General features: G+C 38.1%; 2 protein-coding genes across 2 annotated transcripts in view; both read right to left on the bottom strand.

Annotated features, from left to right (window-relative positions):
• Window positions 1-384: 384 nt before the first annotated feature.
• LOC140229934 (uncharacterized) lies at window positions 385-4,739 on the bottom strand. The gene is made up of 3 exons (XM_072310134.1): window positions 4,603-4,739; window positions 1,949-2,222; window positions 385-1,534 (listed from the first exon to the last, which is right to left on the bottom strand). The coding sequence occupies exons 1-3, from the start codon at window positions 4,636-4,638 to the stop codon at window positions 855-857; spliced, it is 990 nt and encodes a 329-aa protein (XP_072166235.1). The 5' UTR covers window positions 4,639-4,739; the 3' UTR covers window positions 385-854.
• A 13,258-nt stretch (window positions 4,740-17,997) lies between these two features.
• LOC140229420 (laminin subunit beta-1-like) overlaps window positions 17,998-23,817 on the bottom strand; it is a 78,808-nt gene continuing 72,988 nt past the window's right edge. Inside the window, exons 28-30 of the mRNA XM_072309672.1 lie at window positions 23,028-23,204; window positions 21,910-22,066; window positions 17,998-20,414 (exon numbers count right to left, since the gene is read on the bottom strand). Coding sequence (XP_072165773.1) covers window positions 20,257-20,414; window positions 21,910-22,066; window positions 23,028-23,204 — 492 coding nt within the window. The 3' untranslated portion in view covers window positions 17,998-20,256. The remainder of the gene's footprint in view (window positions 20,415-21,909; window positions 22,067-23,027; window positions 23,205-23,817) is intronic.

Below are 23,817 nucleotides of genomic sequence, written 5' to 3'. Positions count from 1 at the left end.
CAAACTAATGCTCAAACTTCAGAGGGAACCAGTCCAATCCACAACACTCCTCCATGCTTTCTTAAAAAATAATAATGATACACTTGAGAAGGCCCGTTAGAAGGAATAGTTATTCTAAAGTGTTACAGTTTCAGTGCTGGAGGTTTGGACCTATGGGGATCGAAGGGGCAGAACTATACGCCCACGTGGGGGTGGAGGTACGATCTGTTTTCAGAACGGGAGTGAGGAGGGGGTTTCCATTTCCATAACTGAAATCTTTATTTCAAAATTTCCTTCAACATTTTGAGAGAAGCAAAACAACTTAAACAAACTTTCAATTTTTTTTGGCTGCCCCCCCCCCCCCCGTATCCGTCTTAAACACATCAAACAAATAGATGGGTTAAATAGATCCGTAAAAATGCCGGAGGGCCTATTTGTCCTATGAATTAACGACAGAATAGCTAAGCTCCATGAGAATTTCAAAAGGCGGGAAGAACCTTGTCCAAAATGTGATCGTGAACCATACTACAAAGGCTTATACGATGGGATTAAAAGCAAATGATATGGGAAATGTATATAAGAGGTGATGCAAATGGGCTGGAAAAATCCACATTATAAGCCTACACTATGAATAACAGGTTTTATGGTCAGATTACGAGTTACATTTTCATCACTTTCTTGAGGAGGTACACATACACTTAAGATTTGAAATTGGACGAAAACATTTTGTGGCATATTAAGCTGCTTTTTCGGTTTATGTGATAAAGGCGTTTCACAATAACGGAAAAATGGCAGAGTTACTTCGATATTCAATATTCGTGTTCTTCTATTAAGTTTAGTGGCAATCCTACGATCTACCTCTGATCATGATATTTTTACCCAGGGCCTCTCTTCCTCTCTCCCGTTTTCTCTGCTCTTCTCTTATCTCCTTCCCCCTCTTCCGCTCTCTCACTCTCCCCCTGTTCAATTCTCTTTTCTTCTCCCTCTCTCTCTCCCTCCTGTCTCTCCCTCTCCCCTTCCCACTCGATCTTTTCAATTATCTTTTCTTCTCCCTCATCTCTCTTCTCTCCCCCTCTCTCTACGCTAGAATCAGGTGGTATGGTAAATTTCATACCATCCATATTAACAGCTCTGTCTGACCTGTTTTGTGGAGCATGAGACCCGACTTCAACTGCTGTAGAGTTGGAGTTGGGATTTGTTTCTTCTACAGTGACAACCACAATGATAATAATAAGTGCCAGTGCACAAACAGCAATCACAGAACCAAAGATGACTGTCTTGTTCTTGATTGACGTTGGCATAGCAACACCAGAGTTTCTGGCTGCTACTCTTCTTGGAGAAGCTCCTTTGAGAAATTGCTCTATCTGGATGAGAGTGTCGCCGAAGAGCTCGGGAGAGTTGGGCTCCAGTTTCCCTGCCATCTCCACCAGAGAGGCGCAGGCGAAAGTCGTCGGTTGAGTGGTCCTCAAAAACCCGATTTGTTGTTTGTATTTGTCGCTCGTGTCCATCTTCTCTGATGGCATATCGTGCACTATCACACCAATGTTGTTCTTGCCTTTAAGAAATGAAACAATCTGAAAACAGTTAATACCAAATAAACAAAATATGTATTAAAACCAGGAGATAATACGCTTTCGACTCGTTGATATGAATGCAACTTTCTGGGGATAACGGGGAGGGGAGTATTGAACAATAGTACTCGACTACTCTCCAATATTTATAATCATATACAAGATCATTTATTCATTTATTTGTAAGTTTTGCGACTACAGTTAATGGAAAATACGAACATGAATTGTTCAGTCCCTGATTCCTACATTATATCTATCTACTGTTTCTTGAATTTTCCACATTTGACGTAAAAAACAATTTCCGACGTCGAATAACAAGAATCGAAGCATATAAGTGGACTTCTGAAGAAAGCCATGTCATTTTTTTTTTCTTTTTTTAACGGGGACTCCTCCCTCACCAAGAAGATGCTCAGCCCTTGGCAGAAATTTGTCGTAGAGGGCGTCTGTGACATCGGTGATGGCCATTCTCCTGTTATGTATGGAGTGACACAGGATCACGGCATCCACTGGCCGATCTCGGAACGAAAAATCGCTCACATCGTTATAAGGCAGTTGGCAGAACTGAATGTCTCTGGTGAGGTGGCCAAACTCTCGACTGATACAGTCAATGAATCCTTGCACGTTGCTCTGCAGGCTGGATGTGCAGACTAAGACCCTGGGTTTCCAGTCCATCTGCAAAGCGACATTGACACGTTTAGAGTTGAAGGATTTGTGAAAGTACAGATGGATAACAATACCTTAGGAGCGAAGTGAAGCTCTAATCGTGTGTAACCCCTTCCCCCTTTATTAACTTAAGAGTGTTGCAAATTTGTGTCTTGTAGGTTGATCCCAGTAAGTGTTGGATATCACGGAAGAATCGGATACGCATGGAAAAAGTACAAAAAAAAAGAAGAAGAAATAGAAAAAGAAACAGTCATAAGCCGCGGTCACACCGGCAAAAGATCGCGAAGTTAAAGATTGCATATTTTGCCAGTTTGACCACAGTTATGGTGACATAAACTAAAATCACGTCAAAGTGCCAGTATAAATAACAGGAACAAAAAAAAATATTTGCAGACACAACACAATATGTTTAATAATAGAACAGCCACACGTAAGATTCAGAAACTGTGAAGCTTGTAAGCCTTGTGCCTGTTGTGTGTGTGTGTGTGTGTGTGTGTTTGTCTTTTCACTTGTCATCCTATTAACCCCGAAGGTGGCAAAAGAATAATATTAAGCCCTGTGCGGTTTTTTTGTTGTAGTTGTTTTGTTTTGTTTGCTTTTTTGTTGGTGTGGTTTGGTTTTAGTTTGTTTGATTGTTTGATTGTTTTATTTTGTTTTGTTTTTTGCTTGTCTGCCGATTGATCCCGGAAGTGACACCACAAAATGTTAAGCCAGCCTATTTTAGGACACAATATAACTGTCATCAAAGTGTCTTCTTCTCTCAATCCTCAAAATGTATCGACGTCCCCTTCTCCCATAAAAATTACTATTTACATCTTTCTTTTTATCGTAGTCCATGCTTGACATTACATGAATTTAACAAAATAATTTTCACATCATTTATAACCTTTAAACGAATTGTATTTTCCTCAAACTTTTGCTAATGTAACTGTATTAAATTTCTGTATTCGCTGAATCATTTAGGACAATTTCCAAGGGGCTCCATGCCATTTCAATGATGAATGCGTCGGGTCTACGACGGAGTTGTTAATGTGGGCTGTCTGTTTGTTTGCTTGTTTGTTTGTTTTTTATTTGCAGAGAAAAAAAAATCAAATTGCACTTAACTTTTGATAAACTCTATTAATTACCTTCATGAAGGTCTTTTACAGGACTGTTGGCTTCTAATATTGTCAGGTGTGAAAATTCCAAGAAAGATTTCCATATGGAGCAGATGAGGTGAGGATATATGCCTATTTAATGCTCATAAGAATCTCTCTCTCTCTCTCTCTCTCTCTTTCTCTCTTGTGCGCTACTGCATTCGGTGTAAAACAGAAAAATAATAATTGGATCGTTGTTGTTGTTGTCGTTCCTATAGTTGTTGCTGCTGTTGCTGTGGCTGTGCAATAATTACGTTGCATATAGCACGCAGACACACAGTCAGCGCACAGGAACATGCAGACACAAGGAATTAAAGGTACCGTCGGTTTACCACTGGGAGCAGTGATTTTAAAAATGTTCCAGTTATCACATTTTGACGCATATATGTGTAGGTCAGTTGTTTGTAGGCCAACAAAACATCCTACCACATAAAAAATCGCAATAAAGGGGAATAAAGCCTAAAATACATGGAGATGTCACTATATTTTCAACAGACCAACTGTAGATGGTGTTTTCTAGAGGCAAATCGACTTATTATAACTGTTGTTCACATTTTTACACTGGTTGTTTCTATCCTTAACTCACATTTTAGAACTTTTTTGAAGCACTAAAGCTGGGTTTTTGTTTCATCTGCAAATGGTAACTAATGCATGGCTACAAGACGTGCGCATAATTAGTGTTGCCCGAGCGTTTTGAAAACCATATACCATCCAGGGGCGGATCCAGGAATTCAGTAAAGGGGAGCGCCTTTGCAAAATTAAAGGGGGGGGGGGCACATGCACCACTCAACCAATTTTTTTCCTTTTATTTCTTTTGTTTCAAATAAAAATAAAGAGGGGGACGCGCGCCCGGTGCGCCCCCTCTGGATCCGCCACTGCCATCAAAACAAAGATTGCTACCGTTGCTAGCGCAACAAATTAAACGCTATGTCAAATGCATGGCAGAATGCCCAGAACAGTGCTTGCGGATGTCAGTGCAATGTGTAACACAACTTTGACAACACCATGAATGTATAACTTGGAATATTTCCTGCACACAAATAATTTATAATCAGGCCCTGACCACATACGATGGCCATGTGCTTGTCTGAGAACACGAAACATCCATATAATACCGACATTGTAGCAGTCACAAAAAAAAAAAACAGCTCTCATCTATTCTGTACCTGATACAAAGTTTCATGCAAAATGGTCGCAACTGCCAAAATACTACTCTTGCGCTGTGCACAATGCGTCACTTTTCGTGTACATACCTCACTACCTTGAAATCGCTCGTAGGAGCTAGTCATGATTTCTGAGGGATTAATTTTCCCGCAGCTCTTCTCTTCAAACCTCAGCTCATGTGTTGATCACTGACTAAAATTCTTGATTAGAAGAAAATGCTTGTTCCACCGGACATTAGTCAATGACGATAACTCAATCTTAGCGATCTCTGTTGTCTAAACACCAATCATAATATCATTAAGGTTTCGCTCAGCGGGGAATCCCCTTATTGCGCGCGCACGACAAGCGGAACATGTAGAGGAAAAAGTCTGTTCTGGGCCATTTTTGCAGCCGCTCAAATTCACAACGTAGAGAGCTACTTGATGCGCTGATCATAAAATGGGGCGCCATTTTACTTTTTATATGCTGCGTCTTCGCGAAATCTAAAGCTACTTCGAAATTTAAACGACACAGGGAGAGACAGGAGAACAGCCAACGCAATCGTCATCTTAACGTCCGCGTCACAAATCTAAAGCATCCTAATGGTGGAAAGCCACAACATTTGGTGACAAAGGGAGAAAGGAAATCATTATTGACAAAATTAATGATCACAAGATATGGTGCCTACAGGGGACGCAGAACCGGGGTTGCAGCTCCAAAAGGGAGGAAGGGAGTATATAATTATATTGACCCTTGGCCCGACCAATAACCATCCCGCCCCCCATACACACACACACATACAATGTACACACACGCACGCACACACATACGGACACACACACATGCGTCACGCACGCTCACATACGGAGAGATACAGGCACACGAACATTATTATTGGCACCGTCTTCAAAAACTTGTCTAGCCCTGCAAGTATGCATACTTTATAACAAATCGGTAGAAAAGCAATTGTGATTATTACATCTTTACAGTGTTTTATTTTGAACATGAACCCCAAAATTATTGGTACGTTCGGCAAGCTTATGTATCACGCTGCTCTGAAAACGAGTAAAGTGGCAAACGAACTGAAAGGAAAGGAAGGTCATTACATGGCTTACGCCTCCATCACACACATAAGACCCGTTTACAACACTGCGACTCAGTATAACATTCAGGATTGAATTGACCGTGTATCAGCGCTATCCGAGGGTACCAGAAAGAACGAATTCAAAAGAAACAGGTCGTCTCATGTTAGTAACTCAGTACCACTGTGAACGAAGTATGAATACGCATTGTCATCATGTAGTTTGATATCAACATGCTCGTATAGATAGGATCTGTGTCTGGCTTTCGCACATGAACTACGTGTACTGTATGATTCGTCTTCATTTATGCGCTGGCTCCCTCACACAAGAACAATGACTCACAATAGAGTCCAGAAGTGGTGATGTCACAGTCTTTTGTTATAGCTTGGGTTGGAACCTGGGCCCTGTTTTACGAAGAGTCAAACTTGATTATAAAGTTGATTTCAACTGTAGGTCTATGGAAGACTGTGTAGTAAGAAAATTTTAAATCGATTTTATCTTTTGATAAAAAGGGGAGCATGGTCAGTGACGATAGTGTTCACAGATACAATGTATTCGGTCAAGGTGGGGCTGCTTAGATCGCCAGTTTCCAAGACGATGAATAAGTATGACGTCACACATGACATGACACATGACATAAGGGCTTTTTACACTTGTAAATTTTTGCTTAGTCCCGTACCAACGGTGGGGCTAAGGGGGGGGGGGCCTTAGCCCCACCGTTGGTACGGGACTATCCTTAGCCCACTTTCTGTTTACACTCGTTTTTGCCAAAGTGGGCTAGCCCCACCGATAATCCCGTACTATCTGGCCCTGCAAAATAGCAGGGTTAGCACCGCAATTGCGGTGCCAAGCAAGTGAGTGTAAACAGAACCAAGAATCCGGGGCTAAGCGGCGGAGACGAAGTCCGACCCCCACTGACCAATCAGAAACGAGGTAATCAAGTGCTGCCGGTGCGTGCGTGTACGTGTACAGTGCACAGCGTAATCATGAATATTCATCTGGTTTGGAAAGTCCGGGGCTAAGAAATACGAGTGTAAAAAGGTCACTTTTCTCCTTAGCCCCGGACAAGAGATAGTACGGGACTAATTGGCCAGTGTAAAAAGCTGAAAAAAATTGGTACGGGACTAACGATAGTCCTGGGTCAGAGAAAGTCCGGGGTTAAGAAACACAAGTGTAAAAAGGGCTATAGGAAATATTCGACTGGTTAAGCTATATATTTTGCGTGTAATGCGTATTTGTTCCATCAGTAAAAATAGAGATAACTGTAACAAGACCCAGTCATAATCTCCAGAGGCCGTTATCCACAGTCAAGCTATTTGCTTATCGATAACGGTCTCCTATCCAGACATGTTTATTTTAAAATATACCATGGAACTATGTACGTATTCTTATAATTTAATATTTGAAATGAGCACTCATGTGTAGGATTATTTTCATGTGAACATTGTCTGTTCTGTCACATCGATTTCCTTTATACAAGCATGACAAGTGGAGAAATAAAACTTACTGAAACTGTAACATATAATCAAATTCATGCACACCTTTTAAAGAGAGGTTGTTCCTGACAACTTGAAAGCTTGTCTTAGGCTTGTCTGACATAGCAACAATACACACGTATGCAAACTGGATTCCAGCTATAGAATAAAGCTCGTCTTAATGTTCCCGGGAATGAAACATCCATAAATTTGAATTTATTACGAAAATGGCGTTATTGGTGGGATTTATGCTCCAAATTTGCGAAACAGACATAAACTGAAGTACAGTTGTATTTTGTAAAACTGATAGGCATAGAAACAGCTCTGTTTCGTTTCTTTTAGGCTCTTGAAGTCAACAGTGCAATTATTGATTGACTTTCTAAAATGAGGCACGCGAATGTTTAACTAAATAATTTCAATCTTTTCTTTTAATATTTGGTAAGTTCAAGTTAGAAATATGACATTTTTTGTTTGCCCTGGTTTTATGCATGCAAGTATGCATGACATATACACGTAATTATGATTCGTATTGCTTCAAAATGTTTATTCATTGCAACTGCATGATTGACAAGTTGCCCTCATCAACGTAAAATATAACAACCTTTATTCTGTACTGGAGTAATAGCCATATACATGATGAATAATCATGGGCATTCATACTTGGGTGGCACTCCAACCCACGGCCTCCCGAGTCCTGAGTACTAGACCGGGGTGTCAAACCATATCGAGCTTTCGCTGATATAGTTGATGGTATAATTCTTATCCCTGTGCCTGTAGGTGTATAGTCGCAGCGGGTAGACCTACTGATATTCATGCAAATTAATGATTCCTTAATTGCACTGAGTTTCTTTTTTTTCTTCTTCTTAATTGCAGGTGACTGACAAATTGTCCTCATCTACTTTCATATTTTCAACTTCGGGTATTTATGTATTAATTTTGTTACCTCGTAAATATGAAGTGTACACTAACAAAAACCAAGTAGATATTCGTATCATTGGTTGGAAGTAATAAATCAAAATTCAGAATCATACATTCAATCTCAGATCCAAAATCCACCGTGTAAATTACACTCTGATTTTCTGATTAGTCTCCGCACTGGATTCTTAATTAGCATTTGAGTAAATGTCAAGAATTTCTTCATCGTTTTAAACCTGCTAATCACGTTACCACTTCATTAATCTATAGACCGTGTGGTCACTTGGTCTGTGAAGGTTCATTATTTGTTTGAATATGAATTCCATGTTATGTTGGGTAATCATGTGTACTATGCCGCTTTGAAAACCTCAGTCAAAAACAAAAAACAAAACAAAACAAAACAAAACAAAAAAGTTCCATCGTTTGGGAGATGTGCACATGAGCAAATTACGAACTGGCTTGTATGGCAACTTCGTAGTTCCACTTTGCACATGAGCAGAAATAAGTGTCATTAATTTGATCACAGGCATGTTGGCTTTAAATTAATGGAGATAAGCACTGTGGGGGTAATTCTAATTCATGTAATCATTATATAAAAGTTGCATGCCAGCGCATCCACCTGACAGAATAAAAGTATTCATTAAAGCTTATAGTATATTCATCAATGATAATGATAAAAATGCTAACATACTCAATGAAAATCAATGAAATGAATGGTTTCATTTCTGGTCTGGGTCTGAAGCGCAAATTCATTTTTTGTTTCGACATAATTCTATAAATTTGCTACGTCGGCCTTGCAAAACGAGTGAAGTGCCTACAAGTAAAGGAGGTTCAAGGGATGGAGTTCCAACTTGTTTTGATTATTCAAACAGCTATCAATTATTTTCAGTAGAGTTCCAAAAGAATTCCACAGATCCACGCATGTGTGTGCATTGATGATGGGGTTCGATGCCGTCCATGTTTCTGAGCAATCTGAAGTTTCATTTTGAACTCTTAAGATAATTTCGGGTGTATTCTGATTTTTTATTTGACAAAAATGAAATGAAACTTCACCTGATGATAACGTATGTAAAATGATAGTCAATTCCGTCCGGAAATAATGTGCGAAAGTGAATCTGAGGTGTATGTTGTGGAAGTGTATGAAATTGTACCCATTGGGAAGCCGACTTTATCACTTCTCGATCCGCGTAATTCTGACTATTAAAGGACAAGTTCACCTTCATGAACATAAGGATTGAGAAAATGCAACAATATTAGTAGAACACATCAGTGAAAGTTTGAGGAAAATTGGACAATCGATGCAAAAGTTATGATTTTTTTTTTTTAATTTTTGTGTTGGAACCGCTGGATGAGGAGACTACTACAGCTTGTGAGTCATATGCGTACAACAGTATAAAGAAAATGTTAAAGAAAATTCAACGTATTTTCACTTTTTTTCGCATAATAAAAGAGCACTTGACTTGCCTCTTTCTAAAGGCAGGGAGAATAATATTACCCATAACATGTGTCGGTAACGAGTCAGGGGAATGTGTATTTTTTTCAAAAGATGGAATTTTGTGAAATTCTCTTTATATTTTCCTTATATTGTTGTACGCATGTGACATCTAAGTTATTCATACACTGCAGTAGTCTTCTCATCCAGCGGGTACTGCACAAAAACTTCAAAAATTCATAACTTTTGAACGGATTGTCTGATTTTCCTCAAACTTTCAATGATGTGTTCTACTAATATTGCTACATTCTCTCAATCCTTATGTTTATGAAGGTGAACTTGTCCTTTAAATGAAGCTGATTCGGTGTAGCCATGGTATAGTGCTTTACAAAGTGATATGCCATTAGTGTCCAATATGTCCACTCGGTTTAAGTTGATGTTTATTTCAGCAATTTTTGCGCAAATTTCTATTCGCGCGTCCCCGCGTCTTTACTCCCATGTATCGCTCGTATACCCCCGTCACACTAATTCGGAATCAGCCCGAATCAAGCAGAACCAGCCGGAATTAAGGATTTTCAAAATTCGTGCCACATTCGGGAGAAAAATTCAAATTCCAACAGCTTGGTAGGCAATGCTGTTCGAATACTTGGAATGCACTTCGAACCCTTCTCGAATCATTCTTTCACATTCCAAATGAATCAGCTCTCGAATGCTGCTCGAATGTACTTGGAACGCTAATATTCAGAATGATGTTAGAATGCTGTCAGAATTGTTAAAGGCACTTCGAATGCCGCACAAGCGCGGTTCGATTATGCCCGAAGTCTGATGGTCGGAAAGCGCCTCGAATGCAGTACAAACTCATTTCGAATGCGGTCAGAACGTTCCCGGAATGGCTACCAATATACTTTGAATGTTCACGAATTCACACACAATGCAGCCCGAAAAATTAGAATACACTTAGAATGTACTTAGAATGCAACAAGAATGTCCCGTTTGTGAATGCCGCCGGAATGGTCTCTGATAGCATAATAATAGCGATTTTCACCAGTCTCAACCCGATCATCCTTGGACCATGTTGCTTTGCTACAGATTGCTTTCCTCCAGCAAAACCTCTTTGAAAGAGAATGTCAAGGCCAATTATCCCTGGGCAATTACCCCAGACCCTTCCCATGACCCTATTAAACCCTAACTCCTAATCCTGAACTTAATCCTAACACTAACCCAAACTCTAACTCCAAACCTAACCCTAACTCTAACTTTTACTCTAACCTTTTCACTAACCAATATTCAACTGCTATGGGAGTAATTGTATGAGAATTTCAGCATTTGAGATATTTTGGCAGAAATTGAGGTGCAACACCATTCCGATACTCCCTCAAATGAGTTCAGATTGTTTCAAATGCTGTTAGAATGCTGTAGGAATAATTTAATGCCGTAGGAATATTAGAATACAATCAGAGTCCAATTTACAGAATTACCCTTCGAATGCAGATCGATATTTCTCCACTTCAAATGCTCCTCGAATGTTTTAAGCATGGGTAAGACATTCGGACTGGCCACGGCACAAGAATGGGCCCGAATGTCTGGAACGCACTCAGAATATTGTCAGAATTTTTAGAGTTCACCTCGAATATGCAGGAATGTAGGAAGGATTTTCATTCCAACGGCATTCCGGCTCATTCCGCCTCTAGTGTGACGGGGGTGTCATCTTTTATAAGTAGGGATGGCGAAAAGTAAATACCAGGGCCGGCGCAGCCGTGGGGGCCATGGGGGCTCGGGCCCCCACACTTTTTGTGCACCATACATAGAAATACATAAGGTGTCATCACTTTGGGCTCCCACACTTTTTTCAACCTGGAAGTACGTAAGTGGCACTAAAATAGAAATAGAGATCTTGAAGTATGGCGGCGGTAAGGTTATGTGTTTTAAGAGAATGAGCTGAGGCCCTTTTTATTTTTTGCTTGTTAGCTCATGGAACCCGGAAGTGGGCCCCCACACTTTTGAAACACTGCGCCGGCCCTGAATACCATCATAAAGACATATCTTCCATGGAGATTGGCTTCGTGCAATGAAACATGCATCTATTGTCTTCCTATCTGAGGGGCATATTATGCTTGGCACAATACTTCAAATTATTTAGTGACGTCATCTAACAGCAAAGAGAATAGAACTGCTGTGACTCCATCTCTTGAACCTTCTTGCTACAAGGAGGTTCAAGAGATGGTGACGTTACGGACCTGCATGCTCTTCAATTTATCTCGTTGCATAACAATAATTATTGGTGTTCTCACTGCATTATTATTGCCTGTGCTAATATTTCTAGTCGATGCTTTCATGCATTTGTATAAAACAACTCATGCGTTAGGTTGAAAGGTCTTACCAAAGAAAATGACAAATTGTCATGATTCATTTGAATGTGTTTACCTGTCCGGCACCTGCAGCGTCACTGCTCGATTGGCTGGGGAGAGAGCCGTATGACATTGTGCACCTGGCAGGGGAGAAACCTCTTTCTGCGCAAGATATGCCACTAGCGAATGCAAAATCTGCGAAGTAAAAGCACCGTGTACATGTAATGAAAAGGGAAGTACACTGTGTATAAGGCAAATTAATGACTTGATGTTTCCATGATAATGGGCATGCATGCATGTAAAGTACCCTGTCATAAATCTCCCGCACTATCACTATTTTCATTAATGGGAAAAATGTTTAGTTGTAGTCTTACCGATTTCACTGGTGTAAATGCGGTGGCGGTATAATAGAGTGGCAGAAGGTAATTCGTGCTGTCACAGTATTGAGTCTTGCCTGCACTCGCCCAAGCACGGTAAGTATTATTGTACTACACAGTCTCTGCCATGTCTGCTGTACAATGTGTCGGCTAGACATACTGGCGGGGATTCCCCACTGAGGAGACTACATGCACACTCTGGGTAGACGAACATGCAATGCATGACCTTCGCACTGGTCGTATCACGTGCTCGAGTCAGACTACAGTAATGCACTGCTATCATATAAATAGACTAAGCTACCGAGCAATGTAAAATAATAATAATAATAATTAATTAAAAAGAAGACAACGAAGTGGCAATTATCATGCACAAGTATATATACTATGCAATTAGCTATAAATAATTGACAAAAATAACTAGTACAGTGCATCGGAAGAAAGAAAAATAAAAAGTTTCAAACTATAATAACTTATGCAAATCAAAGACTATTGATCAGGTAATCATTTGTAATAGACTATCTGTTCACCACTTGTATATAATTTAGTAATTGCAATGTTATTTAATTTGCCATAGTGTCCATAATGCAATGGGGTTGAATAATTCTGCTGCCAACTGTAAGTGATAAGAATAAGTTGGTTGGTGACTGTTGTTTCAAATTTGATATTGGCAGATTGGGGGATGGGCGGGGGAGGGGCTTAAACTGGGATCATTACTTTTCACATTTTCATCTTCTTGAAAACGCATAGTCTGATTTTCATCAGACGGGATTATCGCTAGGGTGATAGAACATGGCAGATTAGGGGATGAGATGGGGTACCAAATTGGGACCAATTTTCAAATTTTCATTTTCTTGAAAACGCATAGTCTGATTTTCCCGACGCAAAATTGGCAGGGATTATAGCTAAGGCGATATCTGTGCAAATGCTGGGCATCATTCTTCACTATGAGACCCCCAGTTATTGCAAGGGTCACAATGCGGGGGAGGGGAGGCCATGAATTTATGGAATCTTTGGAAGTCTTCTTCTATAGAATCAGGACAGATAGGCTCAGTTAGTGCAATGAGTATGTATATTAGTGACTGTATAGTTTCCAAGTTTGTTCATGGCAGATCCAGGAATTGGGGGGGGGGAGTCAAGTTGGGGCCCAATTTCTCATATTTCCATCTCCTTGAAAGTACAAGAATAAAAGGTAAGATTTTCAACAAACTTGACAGGTTATTTAAATTCATGAAAATTCTTCCGTCGAGATGTTTTCATTGCAACTGATTGACAAATTGCCCTACATCAACGTAAATTTTTTATCATGGCTACTATTAAAACACTGATCAATTCAGTGCATATTTACGTCGATGTAGGGCAATTTGTCAATCAGTTGCAAACTTGACAGGTGTTATAGCCAAAGATTGTAGGAAATTATATAAGTACAAATGGGAACAATTTTCCACATGTGGGGTAGCCTCGGAGGCACAATGCCACATGGAGTGGGGGGAGGGGAGAAAATAATCCCCCAAATAAGGAAGTGTTTATAAATCTTCTTCTCTAGAACGAGGAGTTAATGCTATGAGTAAATATAATGGTGACTGCAGTTTTAATTAAATATATCAATTGCAGTTCCAGGGATAGGCTCTCTGTGTGAGAGTGGGGGGCCTATGGCCATATGTACTGTGCCCTAATTTTCACATTTCCCTCCTTTTCTCGCAAAATTACACAAGGTCAAATTTGCCACAGAGCTCGACAGGCATTATCACTGTATGGAGTCACAGTGTACATCAAAAAGGTCCAGTTTACATCTGAAAGCAGCCTTTCAAAAATGTTGAAATTGAGATATCACATTTGATGCATTTGTGTAGGTCTGTTATACGACAAAACATCCTACCATATAAAACTTCTGCAATAAAACCTAAAATATTAGGCGATATCAGTGTTTTCCCCAATAAACCGTAACTGTAGACGGTTTAGGCTGGAAACATTTATATCATTGTGTTATTATTTTACATTTTGTGTATTTATTAACACTTAACATCGATTATACGGCTTCAAGTTTTTACAGTGGTCGTTTCTATCCCTAACTCACATTTTAGAACTCTTTTGAAGCACTAATGCTGGGTTTTTGTTTCATCTGCAAAATGGTAAATTAGGCCTTTTATACACGAACCCCAGAACTCCCAATAAGGGAATCTATACTTAATATACAATCAAAAAAAGAAAATCTTGCTTAGATGAAAAATACTCTCTTAGTTCATTGCCGCATGTACTTCCAAGGATTAGTTACGGTAGATCCAGGCGGGGACTGAAAGAGGACCAGTTTTTATATTTTGATCTTTATTTTTCTTTAAACTGCATAATCAAGTTTTCTAGGTACAATGTTCTTTGCAGGTCTCTTTACCAATGTAATAGAATAAATGGATACCATACCCCATGTGAGCGGGAGACTCCCAGGCCTTTTTTTCCCCCTTCTTTTTTTCTGTTTTTTTTTAACTAGGTCATCATCAAATTGACAAAGAAAATGAAAAGAAAAAAAAAAGAAAAGTGCACTTCGTCTGTTGAGAATGAGAAGGGCGTTAAGTTGTCTTGAACACTATGGGTTTAGTGACAACTAAACGCCCTTATCATTCTCAACGGACGACTTATTATACAAGAAATTTAAGATATCAAAATCATCACGTGTACATATTTCATGTAATAATTTTCTTTATTTTTCATCAGATTCAATCTCCCATACCGCAATTGATGAAATGTCAGGGAAATTACCCCCCCCCCCCCCGCTATATACTGGTACATGTAAGTGATAAGGGTTAGAGTAAAGATTAGATTTAAGGTTAGGTCTAGGTTCAGGATGAGGATTATGGTTAGGGTCAGGGAAAGACATATAAAACTCATGTTGAGAAATTATATATGTTACAAAAGCGTGCAATAAGATTGATTTCTAAGAGCAATTCTCGCAGTTCAAGTTTACCAATCTTTGTCAAGTTTAAAATTCTACCCATTCATGAACTTGTTCGATTTAATATACTAGTGTTTATGTTCATGTATCATAAAGGTATTCTCCCAATTTTATTTCATGATATGTTTAAATGTAATTTGTGTTTTCATGATTATTCTACTCGGGAAAGATATAGCCTGAGAATGCCATTAGCCCGTTTAACAGTTAGAACCCATTCAATTCGTTTTACAGGTGTAAATGAATGGAATTCAATTAGTCCAGATCTCAAGTCCAGCACTACACTTTCTCGCTTCAGAACATTATTCAAACAACATACTTTTAGGAAACTGTTATCCATGTCTGAGTAGACTACTTGCTACCGAATTTCTTCTATTCTTCACTTCTTTGATCTTGACATTGCTACTGAATGAGTGTGTTGGGTGTGCGCGGCATGTGTGTGTGATAAGAATGTGGTGTGTGTGTATGCATAGTGTAGGGCTAATAATTTTGTGTGTGTGTGTGTATGTGTTTTCCTCATTTTCATTTTTGCACAATATGCTATTTAGCAACTGTATTTTGTATAATTTGTTTTGGGCCCCAACAACAAGCACCAGATTCTTCAAAGGGGTCCCGGCATCAATTTCCATCATATGTGCATGTATGTTTATACACATTGCTTTTGTTTTTATTGTGTACATGATGCATTTTGAGTTATTTTGTGCCGAATAAATTGAATTGAATTGAATTGAATTGAATTGAATTGAATTGAAAGGGTCTGGGGTAATTGGCCAGGGGGTAATTGCCCTAGACTGATTTTTTAAATTAATTTATTTATCTATTTATTTATTCACTTTTTGCATTTACACTCTTCATATGTGTATATATATTTTCAATTCAATTCAATTCAAAGTTTATTTCATTTTTCGACAAAACATATAAGTTACACTTCTTTTGACAACAGAGAATAAGGTAAACAAAACATTATGTATCGAAAAGAATATGAAACAGTTGAGGAGGACCTTATAGTAATTATACATTGTAGTAAAAAAAACCAGAAGTGATCGAAATAAGGTACATGTATAACTTTGCTTAAAGTGCGAAAAATGGAGAGACCCACTAAAAAGACAGAGCTTGTAGAATGTGGGCCCCTCTAACTTGTAGAATGTGGGGCCCTCTAGCTTGTAGAATGTGGGCCCCTCTAGCTTGTAGAATGTGGGCCCCTCTGAGTGGGCCCCTCTGAGTGTATATATGTGTATACACTCAGCAAAAAAAGAAAGTAAATACTTTTTCAAGTTCATCTTTCTCATGGATTATTTGGCTAATAATGGTGTTTTATATATCATATTAAAGGTAATTTAATTGGCTATAAACCCAGTAGGTCAATAAAAAGGGAAACTTTACGCATGAGTGAACACATCCGTTTTTCTCTTCCCAGTCAAAAATGTAGAAATTGTAAAAATGGACAAGTTGTTATTCAAACGTGTATGCTGTTCCATATAACAATGAAAACAAGACAAATTCAACACAATAAGAATGCAAATCAATTTGCAAAACTCAACCGATGATCTCTACAATGTCTCTGTAACCCTCCAAAGATAAAGAAAGACAAAAAATGATGGAAGAAATTGAAGAATCTTCTGTCAAATCCATAGTCAAAAGACATAAGAGAAAAAGTAATGGCAACAAAGTTTAAATTTGAAGCGTTATTCCAAATTAAGAAAATTTGAAATAATATTTGGTTCCAAAATTTGTTTCATGCATTCTTAAATTCCTTAAGTAACAGGTGAAAAGAAGAAATTCTGTCGATTTTATCACCTTTGCAGCTTACTCCCTATATCATTTAAAGCTTGAATTGATAGAAAATTCTTATGTTCCACCTTTAGTTTCCCCACTATACTTTCGTTTTAGAATATAAAGAGAAACGAGGGAATGGAAACGTATTTCTGCTATTTCATTCATGTCTCTCATTGCGTGAAATTGGTATTTTGTTACTATTCCTATCTTGGAGGGCATTTGCAAGTGAATTTCAATATGTCAGTTTTTGCAATTTTACTTTTCTGCCTTGGAGGACAAAAATGAATGTGTTTACTCATGCGTAAAGTTTCCCTTTGTATAGACCTACTGGCTCGATAGCCAATCAAATAATCTTTAATATGATATATAACACAATGGTTATCATCAGATCTTCTATGGAAAATATTAATTGGAAAAAGCGTTTACTTTCTTTTTTTTTGCTGAGTGTGTATATATATATATATATATATATATATATATATTCCAAAATGGAGGAACAGTAAGAGGAATAATGATGTCAAAAGCTACATACTGATCTCTCCTTCCTTTCTCATATCTAGTATATATATATACATTGTGTATATAATATACATATATTATATATATATATATATATATACTGTATATATATATATATATATATATATATATATATATATATATATCATAAATATATATATAAAGATAGATATCTCATACCAGACACATTTGCTATTCACTACGTTCAAAGTTTTCAATACAATTATACAGTATATCATTTGTTTCTGGTCAGTTTTCCCTTTCTTTGTTTCAATATATATTACAAAAATTGAAAAAGGCTGGATTGCTTCGGCAATCCCTCACATTGACAACTATCCCAAAGTTGATTTACATCCTTTGGGTTTATGTCAGGTTAATGTGTGTGTGGCACACATACACACATTATAGCTTCTGACCACACGAGCAAAGAGAATTAAGGGTTCTGGGACGACAGCACTAGGGCTTTCAATAGCTCAGTCCGTAGAGCATCAGTCTAGTAATCCGGAGGTCTCGGGGTCGAATCCCGATGAAACCCATTTTCTTTGCTCAAAGTTTTCACTATAGATATATATACAATCAAAACAAAAAGGATTGTTGAACAAATCCACACTTGACAAGGGGTAGATATTATTTACACAAGAGGGGACTGTTTTTATTAAAATATACGCCACGTACACATGTTAAACGGGTTAAAAACAGTGCTATGTTATATAGTTTTGCATAGTGAATATAGAAAAAATGGTGACAAGATAGAACAATTGCCACATGTAGACATGAAAGCCCAGACTAGATTTCTGCCATTGTAACGGATGGCAGACACATGATCCCTTCGACTAAAATGATGGTATATATCCTCATTAACTCAGGTATATATAAATAAAATCATTGGGACAGTGTTTGTAAGTGTTCACTGGACATAATAGCTTTGCCAAATGTGGCAGCACAGTATATTTGAAATGATCTGATCACACACAATGCGAGCTGCACTGTGTGTTTTCCTTTTCAAAGCACAAACTGTGCACTACTGGGGTGTGGTCAACATTACAATGTACATACCCACCAGTACAAATATTATTGTATAAATAGATATATTTCAAGGACGTCAATGACGTGGTTTTTTTTTAATATATATCTCAAACAGATAAGAAATAGGATGCTGTACTGAAAGTTATCACATGAGAAGCAATGTATCTATGGAGTTTGGTTCAAGAAGCATCACCTGAATACTAGAGCATCATATGATTTGCAAAATGAGTTTATTTTTTCCTCCTCTTTGACTTGAGCTCACTTTAATCTTGTTCATATAAATCTGTGAGTGTGTCTTTGCATTCTGTGGTGTATATGGGAAACCACAGGAAGAGACATCTAGAAAATACCTGTCAAATCGATAACCTACATGCTAAATTCAAACATAAATAGAAAACACAAATATAAACAAGTAAGTAAACAAAAGCTACATTAAAACTTATGAAGCACCCAATCATATTCATACCAAATAATACATAAAAGTACAAATAGAGTCATCTGGCTTTTTTGAACATGATGTCATTGTGTTCCTAAGAGGATTAAACAGAGCTATACACAAAAAAAATGGACAAATGAATGTAGCATTTACCTACAGATTAAATAAATTTTGTCAAATTGTATACATAGCAGTGCAACATTCATTTATGATATGCATGGACACTATTAAACTGCTTGATGAAGTAAATTAGAACATTAATATAATACTTGTGGGTTTCTACTTCAAGAAAACTGTACTAGTAATTAACAACCATCAAACAAAACTGCTTGACTCAGATTCTATGTAGTCTGGCTCAATATGCATCTTAATTTTCAAATAACTGAACATAATACTCGGGGGAAGTCATCAACAAGTATTTGATCTCAACTCAAGCATAAGAAGCAAACATATAATCATTACCATCTTTGCAATGAATGTGCTTTAAATAGTCTTAAATATCTCTGCAGTGCATGACACACTGAGTTGTGTGAAAAAACACTTGTTTATGAAAAGAAAAAAGTTTTTCATATTGAAGAAAAAAAAGCATATAATCTTATGAAGTCAGCACCATCATGAAATAATTTACAGCCTTAAAAATTGTTGTTCCAAGCTTCATGAATTCCTATACAGCTGAAAGAGCAGCCAACAATCTTAACCATGTAAGGCTGTATCACATTCAAATATGGCGAAGTGCCAGATTGATATAAAAATACAAAGTCTTGTATAAAATAGTGCAAACTGTACAACTTAGCCTCTTGCCATAAGACATGATGAGTACGTTGTCTGTGGAAGGTAAAGGCACCAAGCTGCAATGCATAGCACACTTAAATATGTGCCACGGACCTGCCCTCAATACAAAACCGATGGACGAAGCTTTTCACTAGGCAGCTGAAAGCCGAATGCTTATCTTAAAGCATGTCTTAAAGAGTGAAGCACCATGGAATACACAAAGTAGCAGACTATTGTGAGAACAACTTTAAAAGCTTCTGAAAGATTGAGTTGAACTGGGTGGTATCCCAACATCCATACACATCATCATCTCTGAACGTGTGCTTTAAAGAGTAACCGAATGCAGCTCCTTGATCGTTCCTCACACTCTTTAAATCTTAAAAGCCACTTGAAAAAATCCCCTGAAGAGTAATGTCTGATGACAGATGCATACTGTTAAGTATGTCGTGTCATGTCAGATTTCAAGTCCACGTTGAGAGACCCCCCGTTTGTAAAATTGATTTTCACAGATACGCTATCTACATAGACATTTCTGGTGACTATAAACAATACCTACCCCAATTGTTTCAGACAATCCTTCTGTTCTTTATCATTTTTCTTTCTCTCTCTCTTTTCTAGTGGAGATTGTTGCTAAGGTACCTGGAAATTCCTCTTGAGCAAATCTAATTAAGGAGCTGCAACTGGCTGTTCTTTACAGGTCCTGTACTCTACAGCCTTGGTTTGTATATCTTCTAAAATCTGCATCATTTTCATATTCAGTGCATTGATTTCGCCCGTCAGATTCTGCAGCGTAACGCCGTTGGTGTTGAATGTGTTTTGCAGACCTGTAGAGTGAAGAAAGAAACATATCATACATTTAACAAAAAGATATGGTCTCAAAATATGAGAAATTTCCTTCAGGTCAGGGTGCAGAAATATAATTCTGCAAAGGAACGGAAGAGGACGCCAAGCATTTTTGTTTCCAGTGTTCCACGTCTTACAAGCTTGGCTACTGGATAGTGGAACACTGTTTTCCGTCGTTCTGATTACTCACTTGTTTTTGTAACCAAGACAAAGTGTGCACTGTTTCTCTTTTTTTTTAAAAATGACATCATTTGTGCATATACTTTATATTGTATTCCACAAAAAAAAAACTGTTCTTATCAGATGAATGAAAGACAAATCGAGAACTTGCACCGCTTTGAATCATGTTTTCTCTATTTCTTTTTCTTTTCTTTGTTTGATGATGGAAATAAACAAACTATTGAACTGAATTGAACTCAAAAGAATCTGTATATCCCCTCCCCTCCCCCTCTAGACAGAATGAATGCATCTTTTCACAGACTTTTCCTTTAGATATTCATCCGTATTCATCCTCCCTCATTTTTTGAGAATCTCTGAGACAAACGTCATCAGCAAAATATGGTACAATATATCCTCCTATATATGAATTATCTATGTCAAGAAAAATTACAACTCAAAATTTACTACATTTTTTTCTATACAGTGTACTCCCAATATAATTAACATGTTTATCATAAAATTCTTATTACAACGAAGTATAAATTCAGGTCCAAAAGTTATCGTCTAAATATCTTTGCATACTTTACTGTTTGGAAATAACAACAACAAAAATAATAATAAATCAATATCATGACAAGAACCGCTGGTCCCGAGGAATTGTTATAGCAGGAATGTACTGTACTACAAAGATACCACTGGCATCATGCACCCATGTCCATGACCAATCCAGTTTCTTGCCTGGAAAATTACCACACATCTCTGGTAAAGAGTGGTTTCTTTGTGGCATATACAATGTACCAAGCAAAAATCATATTGTTATTTTGGTCACTGGATCAGCAGAGACTAGTTTTACAGAGTTAAAGAAACAGAGAGCAGTTCAATATGGAATACTGAGAAGAAAAAAAACAAAAAAAAACAGAGATGTCTCCATTAATCATCCATGGCACAGGTGTACAAACGGGAGTCATCTAAACGATTCCAAGCAGCTAACTGGCAACTAACATTTGTACAGTTCTCCTGCATAAATGAGAAGTCCCTCTGCGACACAAATCATTGCTTGAAAATATTTACTGAATGCTTGGAACTTCTGTGGTTAGAGTTTGATGGGACTACTTGGGCAGCAGACTGAGAGTCATTCTTTAATTTGTCTCAGCTTCGCATGCTTGACTTGTTTTTCTATGTAAATGTGCTCATACAACTATATACTTGACGTTTTCAAACATTTATGTATGTCTTAAAAGGGGCATTATTTTGCAAATGCAGAAGCGGCTTCCTTGCATAGACAGACTATTGATATGTGCAGTTAAGCAATCTTACCCTCAAGTTCATTGACATCCCTCGTAATCTGCCGCTCCAATTCAGCCACCTGGTCACGAAGTGTGGCGGCCCTGTCCCGAGCACCATCTACCTCGGCGACCTTCAGCTTGACCAGCTCAGCCGTCTGGTTGAATTCCTCCTCTGTGGCGTCCACGTTCTGCATTTCACAGCAGCCAGACAGGAAAGAGGATGCTTTACGTGGCCATACCACTCATTCATTCAATTTTCATTCATTCATTTATGTTTTCCATTTCGCACAGAAACATACATGTATACATATTTTACAGAAATTAGATACGTAAATTTCATGATACATAATAAACAAACACCGTGTACAAATCCTACACTATGTCACTGTCATGCAGATATACATTATGTCGCTGCCATGCACTACACACTTCCTTACGAGGAATATGTGTTGCAGACATTGCGTCTAAATTTCCCCAGTATAAAATGGCCAGCGGCCACCGAATCTATCTCCAGAGGGCACTATTTCACAGTAAACAGTGGCCACAGACAGTGGGTTCTAATCTGTCGGTCAACATAATAATTGGTTGGTATAATTTCAACTAAACTTTCTGTATCTCACATAATGGTCTTTTGTTCTACCTGCGCAGCCCTTGAACTGCTCACTGAGATTGAAGCAAACAGATGCACCCACTACATTTTTTTAACTTGCCCAATTCTGTGATATTTACAAGCATCCTAAATACTTTCATATGTGCAAAGGAACACATGCACATGGTATTTCTTGATACATAAAATATAATGTAACCAATTTGGCTGTTAACCTGTCCATAGAGGCCATGTTTCCCTTGTTATGGCAAGCAGGTTTTGATGTATGAGACTACAGAGGGCAGCAGACTGTCATCTGTAAAACATCTTTATCTTCATCCATAGGTCCACTTCTTATATATGTTTAAGTTGATATCATACACGTGATAATGAACTATTATTTGCTCTTACCATGCCTCATGACATCCCTTCCCTTTATCTAAAGTCTGTTACACTATTGCCTTCATTAAAGTGATGCATGTTGGAGATTTGAAGTTGAGTAATTCAAATTTGTTCTCTTTTTATTCCCTGCTAGAAGGTTTTATGGGAGCCTTAATTCTCACCTGAGCAGCTTCCTGGGCCTGTTGTTCAGCCATCTGGGCCAAGTTTACGGCTTCCCGAACCTTGTCCCTGTTGCCTGTGACCTTAATCTGCACATCACCAAGCTGCCGCCTCATGTCCTCAATCTTGTTGAGGGCGCTCTCCGACTTCTCCATGGCGTCATCTGCCTCAGACTCGATCTGAACAGGGGAATACAGTTGACAACCGTTAATCAATGCTGCACACTGGCACTGGTCTGACTGTCCCTAACCAGTAAAAATCACTGTCAGACAAGTAACTTTTTCAGGAATTTACCAGTAAAACATGGAAAAATTGGTACCTACTGGTCCTACAGACAAGTCGGATCAGTTGAAAAAATGGGTTAATGTACAGCCCTGGATTAATAACAAAGTCCTTGGAACTGGCAATTTTCTTCCATCATACCAAAATTTTGTTTTAACCAAACAAATGAAGCGTGAAAAAGATATATGGATAATAACCTGCGGACTTGAATTCTAACTTGGTTGTAACAAGAATTTTGTTATAACAGTGTCCTTTATAATGACAGTGCACTGCTATACATTAGAATGATGTGGAGTCCACTTTCTATTTTTTCTTCACGCACTCTTTTCTTACTTGGAAAAATACACCATAAGGCAGACTTCTATGCTGGTGCATCTACTGAAAAGTAATTTGTTGCTTTGCTCCACAGAAAACACGGCCTTGGAGGTATTCATCTCAACTCTAACAACATGAACATTAACCCACTTAGCCCAGAGGGAAGATTTTTTTATATAACTTGTGGTGATCATC

The sequence above is a fragment of the Diadema setosum genome, chromosome 6 (assembly GCF_964275005.1).
Source record: "Diadema setosum chromosome 6, eeDiaSeto1, whole genome shotgun sequence".
NCBI lineage: Eukaryota > Metazoa > Echinodermata > Echinoidea > Diadematoida > Diadematidae > Diadema > Diadema setosum.
The sequence above is the reverse complement of the archived record's forward strand: the minus strand, read 5'-3'. Positions and strand labels throughout refer to the sequence as shown.

What these genes read in the sequence shown, in the direction of transcription:
- LOC140229934 (XM_072310134.1), bottom strand. Translation starts at nt 4,638, where the DNA reads ATGACTAGCTCCTACGAGCGATTTCAAGGTAGTGAG. An exon ending in AGCGATTTCAAGGTAGTGAG is followed by an intron (nt 2,223 to 4,602) that starts GTATGTACACGA and finishes GTCGCTTTGCAG; the next exon opens with ATGGACTGGAAACCCAGGGT. An exon ending in AAGGGCTGAGCATCTTCTTG is followed by an intron (nt 1,535 to 1,948) that starts GTGAGGGAGGAG and finishes CATTTCTTAAAG; the next exon opens with GCAAGAACAACATTGGTGTG.